General features: G+C 38.3%; 2 protein-coding genes across 4 annotated transcripts in view; both read right to left on the bottom strand.

The window, feature by feature from the left end:
* Window positions 1-8,727: 8,727 nt before the first annotated feature.
* LOC140675925 (tubulin monoglutamylase TTLL4) overlaps window positions 8,728-22,475 on the bottom strand; it is a 139,182-nt gene continuing 125,434 nt past the window's right edge. For 2 of the 3 annotated variants that reach the window (XM_072910526.1, XM_072910530.1), the window contains 3 exons: window positions 12,070-12,128; window positions 9,927-11,025; window positions 8,728-9,581 (listed from right to left, as the gene is read on the bottom strand). In XM_072910526.1, the coding sequence (XP_072766627.1) occupies window positions 8,990-9,581; window positions 9,927-11,014 (1,680 nt within the window). In that variant the 5' untranslated portion in view covers window positions 11,015-11,025; window positions 12,070-12,128 and the 3' untranslated portion in view covers window positions 8,728-8,989. Of the gene's footprint in view, window positions 9,582-9,926; window positions 11,026-12,069; window positions 12,129-12,715; window positions 12,822-22,475 lie in introns of those variants that run through there. The other variant, XM_072910534.1, reaches the window with a different exon arrangement.
* LOC140676197 (enhancer of split mbeta protein) lies at window positions 15,918-17,214 on the bottom strand. Its single transcript, XM_072910996.1, has one exon. The coding sequence runs from the start codon at window positions 16,905-16,907 to the stop codon at window positions 16,308-16,310; it is 600 nt and encodes a 199-aa protein (XP_072767097.1). The 5' UTR covers window positions 16,908-17,214; the 3' UTR covers window positions 15,918-16,307.

Below are 22,475 nucleotides of genomic sequence, written 5' to 3'. Positions count from 1 at the left end.
TGGTTCGCGCGGTTGCCGGTGCGCTCGAGATCTCCTTCTCGATTACGCGTGCTCGTCCGTCACCTTGGATCGGCTCTCACGATCTTCATAATGCAGAAGATTACGGCCGCCGGCACTTCCTGTTTTGGCGGAGAAAAAAAAGAAACTCCGATAATGCACGGTTCGCCTCGCGCGTAACGTAAAATTTGTGTTCGCGCGCGCGTCGCGCACAGTTTTTATGCATTTTAGCCGCTAACCGACGATTTTGGGAGGCGAAGGGCGGGATCGAGGGCCTTATGCAAATATAGACGAAATGCATCTTGCAGAAATTCGACAATAAGTACTATATAATTTTCGAATACGGCCGGCAATCAATCGAACGACGATACTTATCCGTTTATCTCATCAAGCAATTACGGTTATAAAATTACACGCCCCTTAAATTGCGTGAAAACTCTCTTACAAGGTTTCGTTGAAAAAAATTTCATGTAATATCTTTTATCTAAAATCTACGGACGTATGAAAAGTTTGCAATATCAGTTTTGAATGTCCATTAATCTGAAATTCTTCAAATTTTTCTTTTCGATAAGAATAAGAGTTTAACGATTAGTAATACATTTTTTATTTTTCGTCACGCTTATCTTCGATCAACCTATTTCTTTTTAAAAATTTCTTGACGTAACATCTCTTCACGTAACGTTGTACGAGAGACCATTAAAATAATTTGCGCAAAAATATCCGGGATTTCTATCAATCGCGTGAATGATAAAACAAATATTTATCGGGTCATTCGTTAAATTTTTTAAAGATATGCAAAATTTTATAAATTGTCATAATCTTGAAACGTAATCTTTTTCGTTCATTCCGGAAACATTTCCTTGTGGCAAAATACGTGTTCAGTCACGTGGCGATTTTTGTTCCTAGATCGAAACGAAGTCGCTAAGGAGCGGTGTATGATATATCTATGGGATTATTCCCATAGATCACACAATTGAGAGGACGCACGACAGACACACGATCCAGGGACGCTCTGAATATCCTCGGGGTTTTCTTACGAGAAGACTCTCGGCTCTGATGATCGCCGAACTGGAACGGTCGCGCTTTGGTAGTAAAAGTAGAAGGCAAATAAAGTGCCACGAGCCTGTGCATCGAGCGCTCCCTCGATCGAATCGATACGCGTTTTTGTGATCCCGACTGTTGTGTGATTTGTTCCAGGAACGAGCGTCAGCTCGATGGGCGAACGACCTTTTGCGTTCGCGCTTTTTCTGGGTCGCAGACGGAGAGAAATTTTTAATTATTCTCTCTCTCGTTTCTTTGTTCTACCATGCCTCGGGATAAAACGCACTTATCCCTCGCTTTTTTTTCCTATACGAAAATGTAAATTTACAGCTTGCGCAACAATGTTCGCAAGCTGTAAACGTAACGCAAATTGAACGAAAGCTAATTAAGGACAAATGCGACCCGCGACCGACACAGTGGCTGTTACAGTATACGAGTGAAAGACAGTCTCGTCACGCACTTCTTCCTCTCGCGATCATAATTTTTTTTACCAACCAGAGAGAGAAATGCCTTTACAACACAAGTGTCTTCACCCTACAATTATTTACATACAGGCATACACTTATCGGGACGGTCATTCCTCGCGCCGTCTCGATCATCTCGAACTGCTCCGAAACCGCGTTCGTGCGCAAAAGAAAAAAAAAACGAAAAAAAAAGACGCAAAGAGAAGGGGAGAGACGGGAAAGAAGGAAGGAAGGGACCCGAATCTGGCCGTTACGGCTGAAGGAGCGTGGGAAGGTAGAAGTCGCGAATCCTTGTAAGGAACTGTTGTATTTCCTGAAGGAGGTCCTGCGTCCACCTGACGCCCTCCCTTTGCCTGGGCCCGTGAGAAAGATCGTGGAGGCTCGCGACGCACATTGCGGAGCCCCAGGCCCCAGTCGCCCGCTGTTCTCTCTCTTTGTCATCCTCGCTAACGGCCACGCGAACCGCACGCTTTCAGCACGTTTCGACGACGACGTGGGAAGGATCCCGTGCCCGGCCGCCAATCCGATCCAGCTATCTTCTTTCCTTCGCCGCGGTAACGGCTGCCCCTCCAGGATATAGCGGGTTCCGATGTAATCGCGGACGACAACGGATGCTTGTAACGTTCTCTTAACGCTTTTTATTACACACTGGAAAATGTCGAATCATTAATATAATGAAACAACGTTAGAAAAAGCAGAAATCTGGGATTTCGACGTTGGCAGTTTACAGTTATTTGTAGAGACAGATACAAGGTGTGTATTAAAGGACTTTAAGAATAATTAGAGAAAGTCGAAGCGTTCGTTGTGAACAATGACCGCGACTATCCATGCCATCCATATTCTCGCGAAGATTTATAAGATGGATGTGAAGGGAGAAAAGATATTCGATACCCGATACAAACATCGGGGAGTAGCTGGTTTAACAGGATTCACGAATACACGAAGATGCCGCTGGCGTGCACGAAATTGGGTCAGTGACGTCATGACGAGAGGCTGCTGAAGACGAAGCATTCGGAAGAATAAAACGACACGGGCAACCCGGTTGCACGATCTCTTCGGTGGTTATTTTCTGAACCTCTCGTGGGAAAGGCTCCCCCGCGTCGGCCAACACGCCGCTCAATCCGTCTGGCAAAAACGTGTCTGCGGATACCGAAATGTCTGCTTGGAAGAAAAATACACTCGCGATCGGTCGGCACGATGCTCGCACGAATGACTCGGTTGAAAAAAGTTCTCGTAACAGCCGGATAAATTCGCCGAATATTGCAACCGGTATCTGTACATTTTGCGGCCAACGTATTCGAAGAATATAAAAATCTCGCGTAGAGACTGTCTCTCAGGATCATCCAATATATAAGAAGAGACGTTATTAAACGTTTAAAAATATATAAAGAGGAAAATAAAATTAAAAATAAAATAAAGATGTTAAATATAGCGAAAAGTAATTTCTCTCTCTCTTTCTTCAAAAATCCAAATACTTTTCATATAGCACAACAATGCCACAATTCATCGGTCGATCCATCAATTGTCGCGGGTCAACGACGAAAAGAGTCGTTTTCGTGAATCACAAAAAATAGAATAGGTAGGTAGGTATAGATTTGAGGGAGGAGAGGGATGACATTCCACCACGAATACACGCGTGCAACATGCGTGCCGAAAATGGTGGCAAGGGCGGAGCCACCATACAGTGTATTTCTCAGCGGGGTTTACATCTATTTCGAGGGGTGAAGAAAGGGGGGTGTTGCGCGCACCCCGCGCTAGCCACCTGACGCACCCCGGCCGTGGGAACCGAACGAAAAACCGTAGGAATTCTCTAGCCACCATCACGGCCTGTGTGCACGCGCACACGCGTGCGTGCGTGTGCGCGCGCTGCGTGCCGATACGCTCCAATATTATAGGTACCCCTGAGATTGTGAAGGGCTCGAAATTATAGCGTCCCTTTTATACGCGATTTTCGCATTTTTCAATTTTCTATTAAATTTATTTTTTCAATCAGACTGTGCTTTGAATCGAAATAATTTCAATTTTGCAGCTGTGTTTGATTTCTGTTTTTAAACTTGATCTTATTATTTTTATAGAATCGATATTCTTCTTCTGTTACAGACAGCTATCGCTCTTTCAACAAAAAGAAAAAATTTGTGGAAATTAATTACAAACGATTTACTCCATTGCGATTTATTCGAGTGGCTGTCAAATAGTAGAACTTTATTTTTCTATTACGCACGTATTTATCCCGCTGAAACAATGAAATTGTTGGCGCACGCTTCGTGCACGCGCGCGGCTTATGGGAATGAGCTGCGTGACAAAATTCGTCGAGCGGCCGGCAGTTTACGAGCGGCGTGAAAGTATGTGGGAAGTCCATCGCGATTCTCGAGGGAGCGTCCGGTCTATGCGCAGCCTCGTAATCAACCGCGTGTACGTCGGCTCGTGCGTAAGATAAAGCAAGAAAATACCAAGAGAGACATGAGAACGGTTCGGTTATATAGACGCCAATCAGAGAGGTGGAGAGAAAGAGACAGAGGGAGAGAGAAAGAGAAGGGCGAGGCGCAGCGACGAGGAAGGAGTCACGACCGAGATTATTGTAATGCTGAAACAATGGTCCAATATATCTGTATACAAGCGTGCCGCGTCGCACGAGCGCGGCGTACGTGAAATCTGCGTCTCGTATTACTGCGATTTGGTGGTATTAATTAAAATTCAAATTATATTTAAAATTTCAAGTGATTTAAAAATTAATAGAAATTATTTATTATTTAATATAATATATTATTTTAATATAAAATTAATATAAATTAATATAAAAAAGAAAAAAAAAGAAAAGATTAAAATATAATAAAAGAAAGCAAATATAATGAATTAATATAAAATTAAAGTAAACTCAACGGCATACATTTCATATTTCTAAATTATGCAGATTCTAAATTGTTTAAAAATTAAATAAAATTCTACAATATACCAAATAGATGCACATATAATTAATCATATATTTTGTATTATCTTATACTAAATAAATCTTGTCTTGCAACTGTAGCTTTGAACAAACAAACGCTTGGGAGATAATCGGGAGCTTACGGTTTACGGTATATCTCGAATACGAATTTTGACACGAGGCACAGTGAGGGCATGAGGAAGAGGGAGAGACCTGAGGAGAACGCGCGCGGAAGCGTGGGAACAGGCGCTCTTAAGCCTTCTCAAAACAAAGCACGAGTTAGCTACACGTGATGTAAGTGGGGGGCACGCGACGCACCTGACTACCGCGACGCCCCCGCGCAGCTCCACGTGCTCGCATCCGCCCGCACCTCGGTCGTCCCTTCTATCCGAGGCAGCCCCTCTCGCGTCTCGTATGGCAGTTAGGCTGCTGTCGGTTTATTAAGTCGTTACTCAGTGCCGAGTACGTCCTCGCGCGTATAAGCATATTTCGCGTAGGTAGCAACGTCGATTGAATAGGATTAGTGGATGTGAATCAGATAGATCTTCCTTAATGATACACGCACCTTGACTCATGATAGACGATACATGACGATCGTTTTTTTTATCAGACACTTGCCACAAATATGAATACAAAATGATATTGAGAGAAATTGTTAAAGTTAGAATTATATACCTAAAGAATTTTCTCTCTCTTATAGATTTAAGAAAATGGAAATAAAAAATATAGATAATTATTTATTGAGAAAGAGAGAGAGAGACAGATTCCTCGGAAGTAATAGCTAAGTATAAGAATTGGCACGTGCTGCAGTTAGATACATGGTAATATTGAAATTACACTCGCAATAAGACGACAGCTCATGGACCGAGAACGACCTTGAATGGTCGTATTAGACTGCCTCTAGGCTTCTATATTCAAGCCTACAGTGATAAATGACACGCTAATTATGCACACGTGCGGAGGACACATTGTAATCACCTCGCAATCGTCACGCGCAAAGTTCACGAGGCAGACAAGGACCGGATATCTAATCATGCGAATAGCTCGTGCATGAATCAAAGACGCGAGGAAATTAACATTCCCATTTACTGATGGTTGCTAATTATTATATTCCACACTGATGTTACATCTAATATGCACGTTCTGAATAATATTCACGATTTCTATCGTGGATTAGCAATGTAAATTTTTAAATTACAATATTTTTCCTCGTGTCTATACATTTAAGATTTCTCTATTAAAATGTGATTGCAAGATTATTTTTTGTTCATTAAAAATCCTTAGAAATTAAAAAGAAAATATTTTTTTTTAATATTTTTAGAAATATTTTTAAATATTTTAAATTGAAATTCTCTTAGAAATTGTATCATATATTCTTTATATTTTTGTACGATACAGTTTCTATGCGTATTCAAATCTATAAAGTCATGATAAATGACGCACTAATTATGCACACGTGCGGAATATACGCATTTTGCAATCGCAATTATATTGTATTCGCATAAAGAAAACCAATATAATTAAGAGGAAAAAGTAGAAAAAAATATATATTATTAATTTTTGTCAAAGCAAATTGTACAATATAGAACGATGACAGGACATGTATGTATTTATGTAAAATTAAATAACGATATACTTATATTACAAACGAGATGTTGTTAAATAACGCATAATTTCTCATCGTTGAATGAGAGAGTACACCGAACTAATTTCTAAACCCTGCTTCCACGAAATAGCTATTCATTAGCAATCCATCCGTCGAATCAATTTGATCAAGGTGACAAAGCGCAATCCGTGGATGATTTGAATGATTCACTTAAAGTGATTTCAGAACTTTTGTTCGTTTATTCGAGATGGAATAAAGTGCGTCACGTGCGATTCAAGGAATCAATGTGAAATTATTGTTCTAGACACGGTTCGCGCTTCTTTTCGGGATTAAATAAAATTTTGGACGAAACATGGACAAAGAGCTCTAGCCTCGTTAAATGGACGGCGATAAAAACACAACTACCTGTTCCGTATATTTTCTAATGACAGCGGTCTCCTTGAGATCTGTCCTCACGTAGAGAGAAGACGGGGTCCTTAGCCTTATGCGTCACGTGTCAGCGTTGTGTTGGTTACATAACGCACACGCAGTCACTCGCATGAATGAATACATTCATAAAGACGGTTTGGCTTGGCGCGCACGTCATACATATGTACATACGCACATACACACACATATGACGCGCGCGCGCGAGTAAGACTGCAATCTCAATAAGAAAATATGTCTATTATGTTGTTACAATAACGATATCAATTCATTGACCGTCATGGCACTGTGAACGCAGTCTATTGTCTCCAAACGACATTGGGGTACCCCATAACTCTATGCACCATGTAAATCGTCCTCGAATAATTTCGTCCTCAAAATTTGAAGCTCGGAAGAGAATCTGCGGGATCGATATGTTAAATTGTTATATTTATTATCAATTATCAATTATAATATATATATATATATATATATATATATATATATATATATATAATATTCCCTATTCTTTTCCAGGAGAATTTTGCGACAGACAAATAACGAATTTTATGAAAATAACGTTATTAATAAATTTCGCAATTATTTTTACTCTAGATTATATTTAGTTTATGTCTAATGTAGTGTAAAATCGTTTACATTATTTATATCTTTTCTGCAATATTCACGTACATTTAGAGAGCTAAGATTATTTTCGAGACGTTAATCATCGCCTCGTTAAGATGACGATAACTGTTCTTTAACGAGACGGAAAATCTAAACCAATCAAATGTTCTTCCTAGTGTCTTTGCTTCTGAAGACAATTGGAATGGTCATTCTCTATCACGGATCGTACTTCCTCCAGACAAAACTGATATATGATGTTTTAAGTGACGGAGTACCCAACCAGTAATTGAATTTAAAGGCCGGAAGCGAAGAAATCTGGTCCCCTTTCGTATTAACCTAATCAAGCGCAGTTGTCGGTACCGCCGACTGTCGCGGTCACAATAGAGACATTAAATTGTCAGTACGGATTTATTAAACCCAACGTGCGGTTGCAGTCCTAAAATCGCTTACATCTCGAATGGGTCATTTCATTACTATATCCGAATATCCGATAATCTATACATATGTATAAAATAGCACGTTTTAATTTTTAAAATTTTTATTAGAAGCTCTTTATCGTTACTCTTGTGTATGTCGTTATTTATAAATAAATTCAAAAGCTATAAATCTGTTTTCTTTTTCACAAAGCTTACGACTGAACCAACTAATAAATCAACTTCCTTCCTGTGTATTATCGAAGCAGGTGCTTGGTAGTCTCTTCCCATGCTCTTGTTGCCGAAAATTATGCACGCCCGCTACATTAGCAAAGAGATTCTTGCGCATCGACAGCTTTGACTTTTTATCATCGCCACCGTCAGCGGTCAGCCGTCATATGAGTTGCCATTAGGCGTTCGATAATTTCGATATACGCGAACATCTCGCCGTTCTCGGTACGATGACTTGTCCACAATTTACATTTTTGTTCGAGACCGGTGCAAGCGTCCCCTTTCTTTCGAGCTGTCATGCTCACTTGTTCCTTATCACTGAATTTAAGACAAGTTTTTACAGTGCTTTTTGTGTACTGTGCGCATGATTTTGAACAGGTTAAAGGAGCCGAAATAATTTAAAGTAATCTATGGATAATATATATGTATAAACGCAGAATCGAGGATAATAATTAGAGATTATAAGATTTTTATTAATACGGCTAGTGAATGAAAAATCAATTTTGCGAGGAGATATAGTATTTATAACCATTTCTAGTAACAATTTTTTGCCGTAAGATAATCATCGAAATATGCATGCATAGATATGTATTTTTTTCACTTACTTGTTCATGCGCTGGAAATGCGTTTATAAGATCTAATGTCCTCTATAAAGTTTAAAATATTTGCATCAAGTCACACTAAAAATAAATTTATTTAATTTAATATTAAAATAAAAATTTAAATTTAACATTAACTTTAAATAAATTTATTTTTTAAAGTCAAATATTTATATATTATGTTTTTATTTTGTGTACGACTTATATCTTTGAAATAATTTTTTTTGTGATTCTATTTATATATACCTATATAATTTAAACAAACAATTCCATTATATAAAATAAAAACTATTGTTTATTGCAATAAAAATTCCATTTCAAATAAGATTATAAAAACCAAATTTATATTATTAATGACAAGGATTATTAATGGATAAGAGAAAAAGGATTAATCATATCGCAGCATTAGTAATCCCGCGCGTGTAGTGAAAAATTGTTTATTAAAGACAAAATCTCATACAATAAATTCGCACAACCGTGGGAAAAGGCACATAATGAACTTGGGTTCTTAAAAGAACCACGGACGTGGAAATGGTACGTTTACCCGTATATAAGTGCGCATAGCATGCAAGATGAGAAGAATTCGTTCTTAAAACATTGATTTCAAACAATCTTGCAGCTTGGCGTCTCTTTGATATTGGTATTATTGATGTAAATACGACGTCCGAAAGAAAAACTGCTATTTAAAAGATCACCTGTTCTAAGTGATACTTGGTCTTGCATAACTTTTGCAAGCGGGAAATACCTTCGTCTCGATTGTCACCGTATTTGGTTTCCCACGCGTCAAATAACATATTGTAGTATCTCGGAACATCAAAGTACTGCAAGTATTCGTAACTGGTAGTAGTAGGAAAAATCTTTTCGAATCTACCTAATTGTGTCAGTTCATCCTCATAAGTAATCAAGTGTCTGACATCGTCAGGCGTGAGATCCTCGATTATTTCGTCAAGGTAGTCTTCCCGATTTCTCAGGTTCGCATATAATGATTGCTTGTGCCGCTCTTGGTAGCTAAGTGTAGTTCGGTACAGTCTATAATCTTGGCACACCAGATCTAACTGGTATCTTTGGGCTAGTTTCTCCGCTTCCTCAGATGGTATATACGTAGGCAATTGGTATCCGGCCATATTAAAAACGTTTCTAATAAGAGGCCCCTTGACGGCAATGTCGAGTGGCGAGGAAGACTGCAGAGAGGGCGATATATTCACCTCGAGTAACCAAGGTTTTCGATTCTCATCCAAGAGAATATCGATGCCAAAAAGCTCATAGCAACAATACCTTGAAATTTAATAAAATAGAACATACATTATATACACGTGAGAAAAAATATATATTAATTAATGTAGGAAACTTGTTAAAACAGTGTGAAAATATTTTGCATTAATTTTAAAACTTTATAAAATTATTTTTGAAAAATATTATGGCATGTAATTATTAGTATTTTCATTTTTACATTACGGCGTAAAACGTTACTTTTATAACATTGAAATATTAAAAATATCCATCTTAAAGCAAAACAAAAATTATATTAAAAAATATTAAATTCAAATGTTGCATTAAAAATAAAGTGGATTAGAAAGAATAATCTACTTTATTAAAAAATATAAATTGTGTTTTCCTTACCTCGAAGTTGTGTTAGTTCTCGTTAGAGTGTTGATAGGAGACTCGCCGGCTATCATCGTCTTGATGACTATATCCTTTATCGATGCCCATATCTTGGTGATGTTCACGTTCTCCTGCTCAAGATAAGACCATAGAGTTCTTAAAGTCCACTTATGACCGGTGCTAGAGTCCGCACAGTCATTGCTAGTATAGGTCGCACTGGTCTTGTTAATGCTATAGTTGGTGAGATGCATGAAACGGTCGCTGAGGTAGTTGATGTCATCGTTGTATTTGACGGAAGCGAAGCGCGCGAGGCCCTCCGGATAGATGTAGATCTTGAGCGGATTGATGCTGGTGACGAGCACGTAGAGGCGCAGGTCGAACTTGGCGCCGCGGATCAGCAACGGTCGCGACAGATATTGTTGTACGACGACGGCTCGTTTCTTTGGTATCTGCGACCAGCGATGGACCACGCGGATCCCAGTGCCGCGAGCGGACGCCGGTGGCTTGATGATCCACTTCTCCTTGCCGCCATTTTTCTCCCACACTTGGCGGAAGAGACGCAGGTCCTGAGGTAGCACGTAGGTGCGCGGCACGAAGTTGAACTCCCGTTTGCCATACTTCATCATCATCCGACTGAGATTGCGCGACAATCGATCCTTCCGGCCGATCTGGAAGGTTCCGGGGAAATGGTTCACCTTCTGCGACTGTTTCAAGCTTTTGTAGCAGGTGGATTTCATGTGTTTGCCCCAGGTGCCGCACCAGTTCTGGCATTTCTTCATCAACCGATAACCGGAATTCACTACGGTGCGACGCACTATTATTGGTGTTATCGTGCTGAGATGCCACTTCAGGTGCCGTGTTATTTCGTACGGCAGTACGATCGGATCGTTCTTGTATTCAAATGATTGAAAGATGATGTAGGGCGCTACATTGTCGAACAAACTCCTGCGAAAGGGTAGTTTATTCTGTTTGTCACCGTCGATCGATAACATGTCTCCGTCAACATCAAGGTCAGGCACGCTCTCTTCATCATATTGAGTCTCGGCGCCATCGGTGCTGCTCGCGATACTACTAGTTTCGTGCTGATTGTACGCGATTACGTCCATCTCGGATAAGCCTATAGCATACCGTAAAAAAAATATCGCTTTTAATAACAGCAGTAAAAAAATGTCGTTTTATATCATTTGTACGTCAATTCACACTTTCGCTATTATATAAGTTTATTTTATTATAAATCGAAGCATTTAATCAACAACATATGTGTTAAAATATAGTGTAGATTACAGAGTACCGGTAATGAATATTTTCAAGGAACAAGACTGACAGTGTCTGGATAAATCTAACATCTGTTATGGTCTGTCAAGAAGCTTGGCTCAACTTGACGTGAGATGTAATATACGTCGATTATATAATTAATAATTTTTAAATTTAATTAATATGTTTTTAGGATTACTATACAAATCGATATAGTGAGATTTTTTTGACGATTAATTACAAAATGTGACAACTTTCCCTGGGGCTATAATTATGAAGTATTAAACTGACCACTACTTTGTATATATTATGGATATGTTGGCGCAGATATTATGTATATCTGCAAGAGTTATTAGTAATGTAACACAGGCAGCTGCAGATAATCGATTTACTTTATCGTGGAATAAGTAGATTAACACACAACTTGATTAAAATTCAATTTCGTCTTCAGCAGAGCAGGCTTCACCCAAACAAACTTTTCACGAAGATATTTTCTCTCGAAGTTTATCGTTACATTTTATCTGGCATTCTTTTTAAAGTAAATCGTTTTATAAAGTACACGTTTTCACTTCAATTTTTAATTCGAGCTCAATTAACTCTGGTTTTCTCAATGTATGATAGCGTTCGATAAAAAGTCGCACGGTAAATAGAAACACAATATGTGATAAGAATTATAAACGACTTGCAGTAACAGAATCGGATCTTGCAAAGCGATAAAATATTATTACATTGCTAAGCAACTTTTACTCATTGTCAGTAACAATGAACATGACAGAAACTGATCCGTTTGGAACGATGATGCTACGCAGACAACGCATACGTAAGCGCATTAACATGTGTCAGAAAACTTGAATATAAACATGTGAAATTAAATGAGGGAAATTTACGAAAGGAAATATATACGTACCAATTTGTATATTGTTTAAATGTCAACAGATTTCAGCATTATGATGACGCTACAAGCATCTGAAACACATAAATAGATTCGCAAATTATTATAAACGCCGAAAGATCGTAATATATATATATATATATATATATATATATCACTATATATATCACTTTTGATATTTTCTACATACATTAATAACGCAATTAACATTCTTTATATATTTTATGATAAAAATAATAATCTTGTGAAGAGATACAGTCTGCCGATGTAATCGTAACATGATGACGATGAAGTATATCATCGTGAGGAAATAACCGGTTTATACTATAATGATTTTATTTCGATTAACTATTACTAACACTTATGTGAGTTAATTCAAACTATTTTTTCCATAAATTTTATGTAGCCGATCAGTTCATTTATCTTCTGCTTTTCGTACTTTCGTGCATAATATTATGTTTATTCATACTTTTTAAATAAAATTATAAATATTATGTAAAAAAAATTAAATATATCTACATGTTATAATATATCAACATGTATTAATGTATCCTATTTTAGTATTATATTCTACATTTACAAATGTCATTATTAGATTAAAAAATATAAAAAAAAAATATCACGAAAAGACAAATAAAATACATAAGATAATAATACTTACAATATACCACTCTCGACAATCGTAAAATTTGTAACATGTAACTAAATGTATAACATTCTAACGGAATTAGTTTCAACTTTTACTCAAGTTTTTCTCGGTCAATGCTAACTAAGAAGTAATTTATAAAGGTCATTAGTTTCGTTACACGAAGAACAAGTTTTATGTTTATTAAGAGCGATGTATTGTAAATATTATTAAACATCGGTGTGTGAAAGTTCATACCTCAGTATGTAAATAACTCAATACATTTAATCACAAAAATATGTAAAAATATTTGATTTTTAAGTCAATTAATTATTTTAATATTCTTTTCTGACATGGTTAATTACATTTTCATTGTAAAAATATCTTTTGTTAAGTATTTAAACAGCGATTTGTTACAATTTAAATGTTCGCGAGTCAATGACCGGATCGTATATCCTGATAATTGCAAGCGCAATCTCGCACGCGAGTAGTGCGCGCCTGTCAAACATTGTGCTTGAATGAGAAGCTGGTACGATAGGTCTATTTCCGTTCGCATGCGATTGAGTTTTTAACGTGCGATCGCATTCCCAAAGGGATAAACTAAGGATAAGAATCAAAACAAAAAAAAAAGCAAGATCAAATTGCTACATAATTTACAGTCTTATCTTAAAAACGACATTGTACATTTTTGTGTATGTATATGTGCTGTCAATTAGTGTTTTCTTGAAATTTATAATCCGTCGTAATTTTCTAATTATTTTCATAACGACCCGCAAAAAAGGTTTCATTGTAACAAAAATGGCATCTTGCAAAATAATAATTCTTTAAATTCCTCAAAATTAAATTATTAACTGCGAGACTGTAAAAAATACAGGAATATAAAAAATAGAAAAATATCTATTCTACTGTAATAAATATAAATTTACATTGTAATGATTAATAGTTATAAGGCTAGAATTATATCACTCTTACTATATATTTATGAGAAAATACAGAGAACATAATATGCGCAGAAACCATGCCAGATAATTGATACGAGAATGTCGAAGCAGACGTGCAAGCACGCGGTGTTGATATAAAAAGTTCGTGTTGTCGATTAATTCGCCGCTTCGAAACGCGTATTAAGTAAATATGCCAGCTACAATGTGGCAATTAAATACTCGTTATCGATCGCACAGTTGGTACGAGAGTGCATTAATCGAAAAGTAAGACAAGACTTCCGAAAAGAAAGAGTTAATTTTTTTCGTGTCCTACTTACGTAAAATCAAATTAACGCGCGATGCTCCAAGAATACAACCAAAAACGGGAAGACTCGAAAAAGTGTGAAAGCGTCGCGCCCATCGATCGGTGGAATTGATCGATGACTTTGGAGAAATTTTTTCATTTATTACAAATTCCTTCTCTCTTTTAAAATCATAATCGTACTATCGATAAAAAAAGACTATTTAGTTAATTCCGATTAGCGTGCTAATATATGTCGGAAAAATTGATTTTAAATAAAAAAATAGATCATTTGACCGGCATGGGAAAATGCGAGGATAAAATTATGCTTTCTCATACTAACAATAAGTGTATGAAACAAAGATTGTGTTCCTGATGCCTGTGGAAAATCAGAGAAATGATTAAATTATGTCTTAACGTTGAAATGTGCAAGAAAGTTTAGTTTGCGTATTAAGCCACGTAGAATGCATTAATATTCATGTGTCAGTTTCGTCACCTCCGGGTATACTACTCGAATGGTGATGGCAGGTGACAGGTGGTTTTTGATTTCTTACAATGTCGCACCGTCCGATTAAAGGCCAGTCAAACATTGTAGTCTTTTGCATGCGCTAAAGGTGACTTGTTATAGCGTTCTTTTCGTCGCCGTGCTATGTAATTTGAATGCGATTTAATCTTTTTATAGCCTTCGTGATTCTCGTGATTTTTTTCGACGACGTATGTTCACTATAGACTATAATAATATTATATTTATGATTGAATATATATAGATGTAAACATTATAAAAATATAATCGGATTTGTGGTTTACTTTGCATATACAGGATAATTGATGAAAAATCTGCTAATGGCAGATTTTTCATCAATTACCCTGTATATGCAAAGTAAACCACAAATCCGATTCTTGAGATCATTTAGAGATGATTTTTCTTCAGCGAAAATATCGAGGTATCAGTAATTTCCGAGTTATAAGCGATTGAAAAAAGGTGCTTTTCGCAAACTAAACTTTTCAAAGTTAAAAAATTACCAAAACTACATTCTTCAGTTAATTTTAGATAGAGTTTACTGTAATAGAATTTTAATTTAAGGCTTAATTACAAAGATATATAATGATAAAAATTGGAAACTTGCAAAAAATGATGTCTCTCGATATTTTCGCTGAGGAAAAATCGACTCCAAATGATCTCAAGAATCTATCATTAACACATTTTTCCGATACCCTGTATGTATAAGAAATATAAATGGCCGAAATTACGAGACCATATGTTGCGTATATTGTGATGTACTTTTGTGATATATCTATTTTATATGAAATATAATAAAAAGTGTAATATATTTTTTTAAATTAGTTACAATTTCTTTTAACCATAAATTAACCAATATTTTTTACCGATTCTATTTTTTAATCATAAAAATATAATAAATATTATATTCAATTCAATAATTATTATTATTCTAAAAATTTATTAATGTGGAATATAAAATGTAAAAAATACATTTAAAATGAGCAAAATTTATTACTAAATAATTTTTTTATATATGTATTAAAAATGTTTCTAAGATTAATAAATAAATGAATTAAATGAATTAATAATTGAGATAACATAAATAAAAAGACTAAATGTTAATTCCACACAATTTTGGTTACATAATTTCTTGTTTACATCTAAAACGTATTAATTTTTATTTATGTATTAACCTTTTTAATATGCAAAGTTGTACTATTATTATATTATTATTGCAATTAAAATTTTCATTGCGTATTTGCAGAGATTAAAATGACTCATCATTAAATTATTATTATAAAGAAACTTGAGTAATATTTTTTTACTTGAGTTATATAATAACTTGTATACATATATTATACAATGATACATATTTTAGAATAAAATAATATTCTGCTACGTCATGTAACAATGTTTAATGTTTCATGTTTTGATTTGATTTTGTCATTGCAAGAAGATTAATAAAGGAGAGAAGGATATATGATGGTAATTATTTCGATATTGTTTATCATTTAAACAAGACGTTTATTGATGATTGGGCTGCAACAGAGATGCCAAACAGCATTACGTCGAAAAGAGATTCTTAAACATAACAAGTTAACATCTATACAATAATCGCTATGCTCTTTATGAGAAAATAGTCATCTCAGGTACAAAATGGAACCCTATCACAGACGTCACTTAAAGCTGTATCACCTATGTACAATGCGATAGATTAAACTTCATTGCGAAGTTAATGTAAAGTTCTCGATATATTTTCAGCGAGACTTCGCAAAAATGTCAATGTTTGGAAAACAATGTTTCGTCGTTTTCCTTCTTGCGGTATCAGTCGCAGGAGGGAAGCTCTTCATCGCGAGATTTGTCCGTCTTCGGATGTCTCAAGATTTCTCATCACCGCCGGCCACATCACCAGGGTCTCCAGACTGCGTTGGAGGACTCGGAGGATTCCCCGGAAGAGCTCGCGACACTGACAGGACTCTGAGGAGGAGTGTACACGTTCTGGGGCACACTTGTCTGGCTGGCCTGGGTCGTCTTCGTCGTCGATGTTGGGAGCGCGTGCTTGGCACCCGTCGGACCCTCGAGTCGTCGAAGGCAGCCGCCGAGATGTCGCATGAGCTGGGCGCCGGCGGCGGGATGCACTGCCGCGGCGACCGGCGTCGAGAGGAAGGTTGACACTTCCTGGGCGCACTGGGTGAAACCGTCGCGGAATCGATCGGCGTAGCTGTTCTCCGGAGTGAGGGTGAGCCTCCTGGCGGCGCGTAATGTGTGAAGATGACGTACCGTCAGCTCAAGAATGTCCGCCTTCTCCAGCTTCGCCACGTTCTCGCCTTCGGCCTGCAAGGCGGTCACCATCAGGTCCTTGAGCTCGTCCAGGCAGCGGTTAATACGAGCGCGCCGCTTGCGCTCCAGCATCGGCTTCATCACCTTGCGGTACTGATAGGTACGCGATACTGGCTCCTCGTACTCCATGCCGCTGACAGGTGTGTAACTAGTGTGCGGTGACATGATGATCACACTCTCGATGTCGTATTTATCACTGGTCACAAAACAAGGTTTAACTGAGTCCCAGTGAGATTGACTTTTCCACGTTTTCCACGTTTATCGAACGTTGCGTAGCGATTCTGGATCGACGATCCGATCAAGCTCCAGAAGAATCCGCGGTGCTCCACGGATGTGCTCGTTGCGAAATTTCGAGCGAATGAAACTCTCTAACTCTCGAATATGTGCTCGCTGTCCTCGGAGTGCCGAGAATGCGTCTGAGCCCGTACGTGTTCGTGAGGGTTCTGAGTCACTGGTGGGGCACAACCCGTTATTTATATACCGCGCGCGGTTCCCCACCAGTGCCACAATCGTCCTACGCTCCACGGCCGAGTGGCAGAGGGGACCGAGGGGCACGGTGCTGAACCCTGCAGCCCGCGTGTACAGCCAGCCAGCAGCCGTGGCGTATCGTGGGAAGCTCGCGAGCCAGAGCGTTCCCACAGATCGGGGGGCCTGCACAGGTTCTGTGCCGTTTGACGCTTGCCGACCGGGAAAAGGGGGGGCCCTCCTTGCGAGAGAGCGCGCGCGCGCGCGCGCGCGCGGGAGGGGACGCTTCACTCACCGAGAGCACACCTGCATACTGCCCTGGACGACGTGCCCAAGCGCGCCGAGTGCGAGAGGCGAGAGGCGAGAGGAAGAGGAAAGCACACGCCACGACGCGCGACCAGCACGAGGACGACTCGCGCGGCACAGCGGCGCGAGGACGATCGCGCTGGAGGTAGAGATTATCGTGAATGAATCTACGAAGAGAGTACGTTGCTTCGCGAGAGTTAAATTAAAGCGCGTAATGAGAGAACAAAAATTCCTCCTCATATTTCACATTATCTTCAGATGCTACTTCATATTGTTTACTGATCGTGCAATTTTTTTTAATCCCACCAATTTGCACGCGCATTTTTTGTTATAACTTTTTGAATAAATTATACACGTGCAGATAAAGCAAATTTTATATGTAATAAAAATAAAATCAATTTTTTTTTTTCAAAAATCACACAGCTGAGAGATCATGCATGGTATGATCTTTCATAACTTGATTAAAAACTAAAATAATAAAGTAGCTGATATGCATTCTGTTTAACATTTTTAATCGACGTGTATAGGAAACTAAATACTACTGTAGGTTTGCGCATCCGCGCTCGAGGCACGACACTTGTTGATTTACCGGGTGATGCCACCGACGTGGTACACGTGCACACGCGTGTCGGCAACACTCCCGGCACTTCGCCAGAGTGAATCACGTCTTGGCGAACGATGCCGTGTTGCGGCTGAATCAATTCGCATCTTTCTCTTCGCGTAGAAACAATGGGAATAAATATCAAGAACGGTCCGATTCCTCAACCTTTCCCATATTTTTACGTCATTATAATTATTCAATAAGATTATTGTAACTTTTGTTGTATTGGATTATACGAATTGTATTGTTGCAAAAAATGGAAAAATTTTTATTTGATATATGAGAAATTTAGAAGTAAAAAAATTTTTTTTAATTAAAAATCCTCTCCTATGTAGAAAATATTACTAATGGAAGAAAAAAAAATAACGGATTAAGTATTAGTGACGATTTTGGTTATAAGTAGATTTTGGCTAAAAATATTTGTCGATGTGTGCGCGAGGAATGAAAATTCTATTCTTCATTCATATTCAGTTATCGTTTCTGCGACGGAAGAACATTTCGATATTCTCTCCGTACATATATATTCGGTTCCCAGAATAAATTCGAATACAATTAACCTACGATCTCTTCCTGCTTAAAAAATTTGCATACCTCGAGAGAATTTTGCATATTCCGTTTGAGATTAGTCCAACATTAGAGAGATCTCTTAGAGGGTTTCCGATAACCGGTTCCGGTGTAATCGAGTGGGTTCGGGAGCCGATGTTTTGAATTATAAACGTACAATCTTAATGATCTACCTCGGACCCGTGCAGGCTCCGCTTGCGGGACTTAACGAGGTGTTCAGTCCTTTGGAAGCCGATATCCCAAACAAGGCTCCGAGTGGGCCGGCCGAATATTTACGAGCCTTCGGGCCTAAACGCAAAAGCGAGCTAGTCGGCTCGGAGGCAATTCGGATATTGCTACAACGTGTCGCCTTCGTTAAAAAAATCCGTTCCCTCGCGCAGACATACGGCCGCCACTTAATTGCCGATCTGTCCGAGATTACGACGGCTACAACAATTGATAACAGTGGAATTCTGTCGCACGAACAATCTTTAAGAGGACAATTGAAAGTATTCTCGATTGAGAGAAACTTGTTTCTATAAAAATCCTGAGATCCCCGTGAAGAAGATAAGCTTGTCTTCGGATACATTTTATCTAAAGAAGATAGCACGAGTCTGGAGATAACATTTTAGGATCATTCAACGTGCAGACACAATAAAATATTAATGACTTATTAATATTAATAATATTAATAAATAATAATAATTGTTTTAGTATTCTGAAGAAGTAACGGAGAATACTATAATTCAGTGTTAATTTCTAAATAAAATTATCCACTCTTTCTATGTCTCAGAATATTTTCGATATATGTATAGGTATCTGGCAATATGTCGGATTTCTTTTGAACGTATCATGAATAATTTCATCAGACCACCGTATACGTATGTGTCATGTATTTATTATTAATTTTTTAATTGTTTTTTACCGAGTACAATCTATATCGCGACTATACATATATATATATTTGTTCTTTCGTAGAGACCCTTCTATCTCTCGCTAATCTCTGCTGATTCATCAATATCAATTTACTCTCTCCACTTTTTTTGAGATCGTATTTTCTGCGCGGCAAGTACGTTCTCGGATGGACGAAAATAAGGCAGCAGCGACCGCGCTGAGCCGGTAGAAGACCGGTAGGATAATTACATTGATTGGTCATACGAGCCGGATGTGGCGGTACGCGCACGTACGCCAATTAAGCCCCGACGAAACGAGCCTTATCCGCGGCGCTACCGCCGGGACACCGGGTACATATTATTGCCCCATGTTAACAACTCGTTACGCTCGCTCCGGCGAATGAAATGTTGATATTCTCGCGGCGGTTGTGCCAGCGTGAGCTGGCAACGTGTCCTTACGTGATTCCCGACGATGGAGTTCGTAATTCGTTTCTGGGTAGGATGATGGATTTTTTTGCACACTTGCCCCCTTCCTCCTTCTCCGATCGGCCCGCAACAAACCGCGCACTTCCTCGTCGAGAGTTCGAGGAAGTTTTAACCCCGAGAGAAAGATTCTGCACGGAATAACGTTACGCGTAACCGTTAACTCGATATTTTAAGTTCGTCGAACACATTAATTATGTGTGAGATTGTTAAATTATAGGGTTTCTCCGAAACTGTTTTATGAAAATTCATGAAATTTATTTCTGCGATATATATTTAACAGATCCAATTTGATGCATAATAATCAAAATAGAAAGACATTAATTGATATTAATTAAACGTTGCGCTTTAAAGCACTTTATGGCAGTGATAAATCATTATTAAGAATAATATCAATATTAAAATTTATAATACTAATTTTTATTTTATTTTGTTAAATTATTTCGACTGTTAAACATTTTATAACGCGCGGAATATAGAGTTAAGTATGTTTTTCAAGAATGTATCAAGATTTATAATAAAATTTTATAATATTATTTTTCGGAGTAATATTATGATTTAACATTGTCGCGGCAATAATAAGCTAACAATTTGATATAAAGAGTAATAATAGTATTAATATAAGATGTAAACAAATACATGTGTTAACAAAAGAACAGACAACCGTTTTATAAAATAAAACATATTTATAAAACTCACAGCTGTATGTGTCAGCGCGCGTGTTAAATAATCACATTGCTAAAAGCACGTTGCAATACTCGTGCAAATAATATCAACCGCTTTTATTCAAATGGGAACACTTGCCCTTAGGCAAGTGTATGTAACGGACGGGAGACGCAATAAATGCACACAAGAAAAAAACAATAATCGATATACGATATTCCCGTACACGCCTCGTAAACAAACAGAAAAATATTCCGAGAAATAAGTAAGAGCCGGTAGGCTCGCGTTCCGATCGATATCGCAGCTTATAATCTATTATCAATCTATAGCAGAGTAAAATAAAACGTTATCACGGACCGTAATGGACCCTCCGCCCCCTTTCTTTTGAACTGTGATGTAAACAAGATATATTTTCCCCGGGCTAAAACAATAATCCCCGATCCCATTACTTCGCGTGCAAAGGTAATATTTACCGGATCTGGAATTTCTTCAGGGCTCCTCGTGCTCCGCCTCGATGCACCCAGGTCTCTTTACGCTCCTCCACGACGACCCCGTCTGGCGCAGAAAAAGGTACGAAGGTCGTTGATGCTAATTCGTGGCGCGTCGATGCACTTCCGGTGTTTCCGTCCTCTTCTCTTGTCCGTAAAGGGGATCGTCGAGCCTATTCTCTCTTTCTATCTTCTCCCCGTTCACAGTTATCCTCCGTTTCTCTCCATCCCTTGTGTTTGCAAGGTCTTGTTCTTCTCTCTCTTTCTCTTTCTCCCCTTTTCTCCCTCGACGCAGAATGGGTAGCTTGGCCTCCGAAATTCTTCCGGTTGTACCATATACTCTTGGCTCGTGCTACGGAACGTGGGAATGTTCTCAGGCCTGTGGAAGCCGACCCTACTACGTGAAAACACGCGTTGCAACGGACGGCGTGTGGCGTGCGTAGCGATGGGATCAACGCAATCGCAAACTCGAGCAAGAAAAACCACACACTTTATCTTTGGCGATCGAACAATGAGATTTGATCTATCATTACAATTTTATTACGTATATATATATATATATATATATATACGTTATATTTGAACGTTGAATATATTTCGTCTTTGGATAAATAAAGTTATGTTCTTTGGTAGAGGAGGAGAGAAATTATTAAGAAGACTTGTTCTTCATATAATTTTAGATCTCTTTAATTTACCTGTGTTTTTAATATGTGTTGCAATTCTTACGCATTAAAAATATATTTTGACTATGTATACTTTTTTAATATAAATCGTCTCCTTGTCACATTTTTTTATATGAATAGTGATAAATAAAATTCTATCCCATCGCTGGTCCGGCGCATCGCGTGCATGTGCGTGGCGTGCAATACACGCACGGTGCGCGATACGATGCGCGCGCGAGAATTCCTCTTCTTCGCCATTGTATGCCGAGTCTTTCTTTGTGAAAAGAGGAGGCAACCAGTTGGTATTGTAATCTTAGCGCTGCCCCATCGCCGCGTTGTGCACATAATGCGGAGGCTATTGTACGCAGCACGGGCCACATTGTTGCCCGCATCTTGCAAGCACCCTACAACGCCGATGGCGTTGTTGGGGGACCCGTCTCCGCACTTTTCTCTTCCCTTCCTTCTTCCTAGCTACCTCGTTTCTTCTTCCTCGCGAGCTCACGCGAGTTACACATTCTTGGAGTAGGTCGCGAGACCCGATAAACGTTAATACATTAATACTTTTTTTTTTTTTTTTTTTTGGAATGTCATCGAACGATCGTATTTGACTTCGATAATCAGAGATAAAT

This window comes from Anoplolepis gracilipes, chromosome 2 (assembly GCF_047496725.1).
Source record: "Anoplolepis gracilipes chromosome 2, ASM4749672v1, whole genome shotgun sequence".
Classification (NCBI taxonomy): Eukaryota; Metazoa; Arthropoda; class Insecta; order Hymenoptera; family Formicidae; genus Anoplolepis; species Anoplolepis gracilipes.
This window is presented reverse-complemented; position numbering and strand designations above follow the sequence as displayed.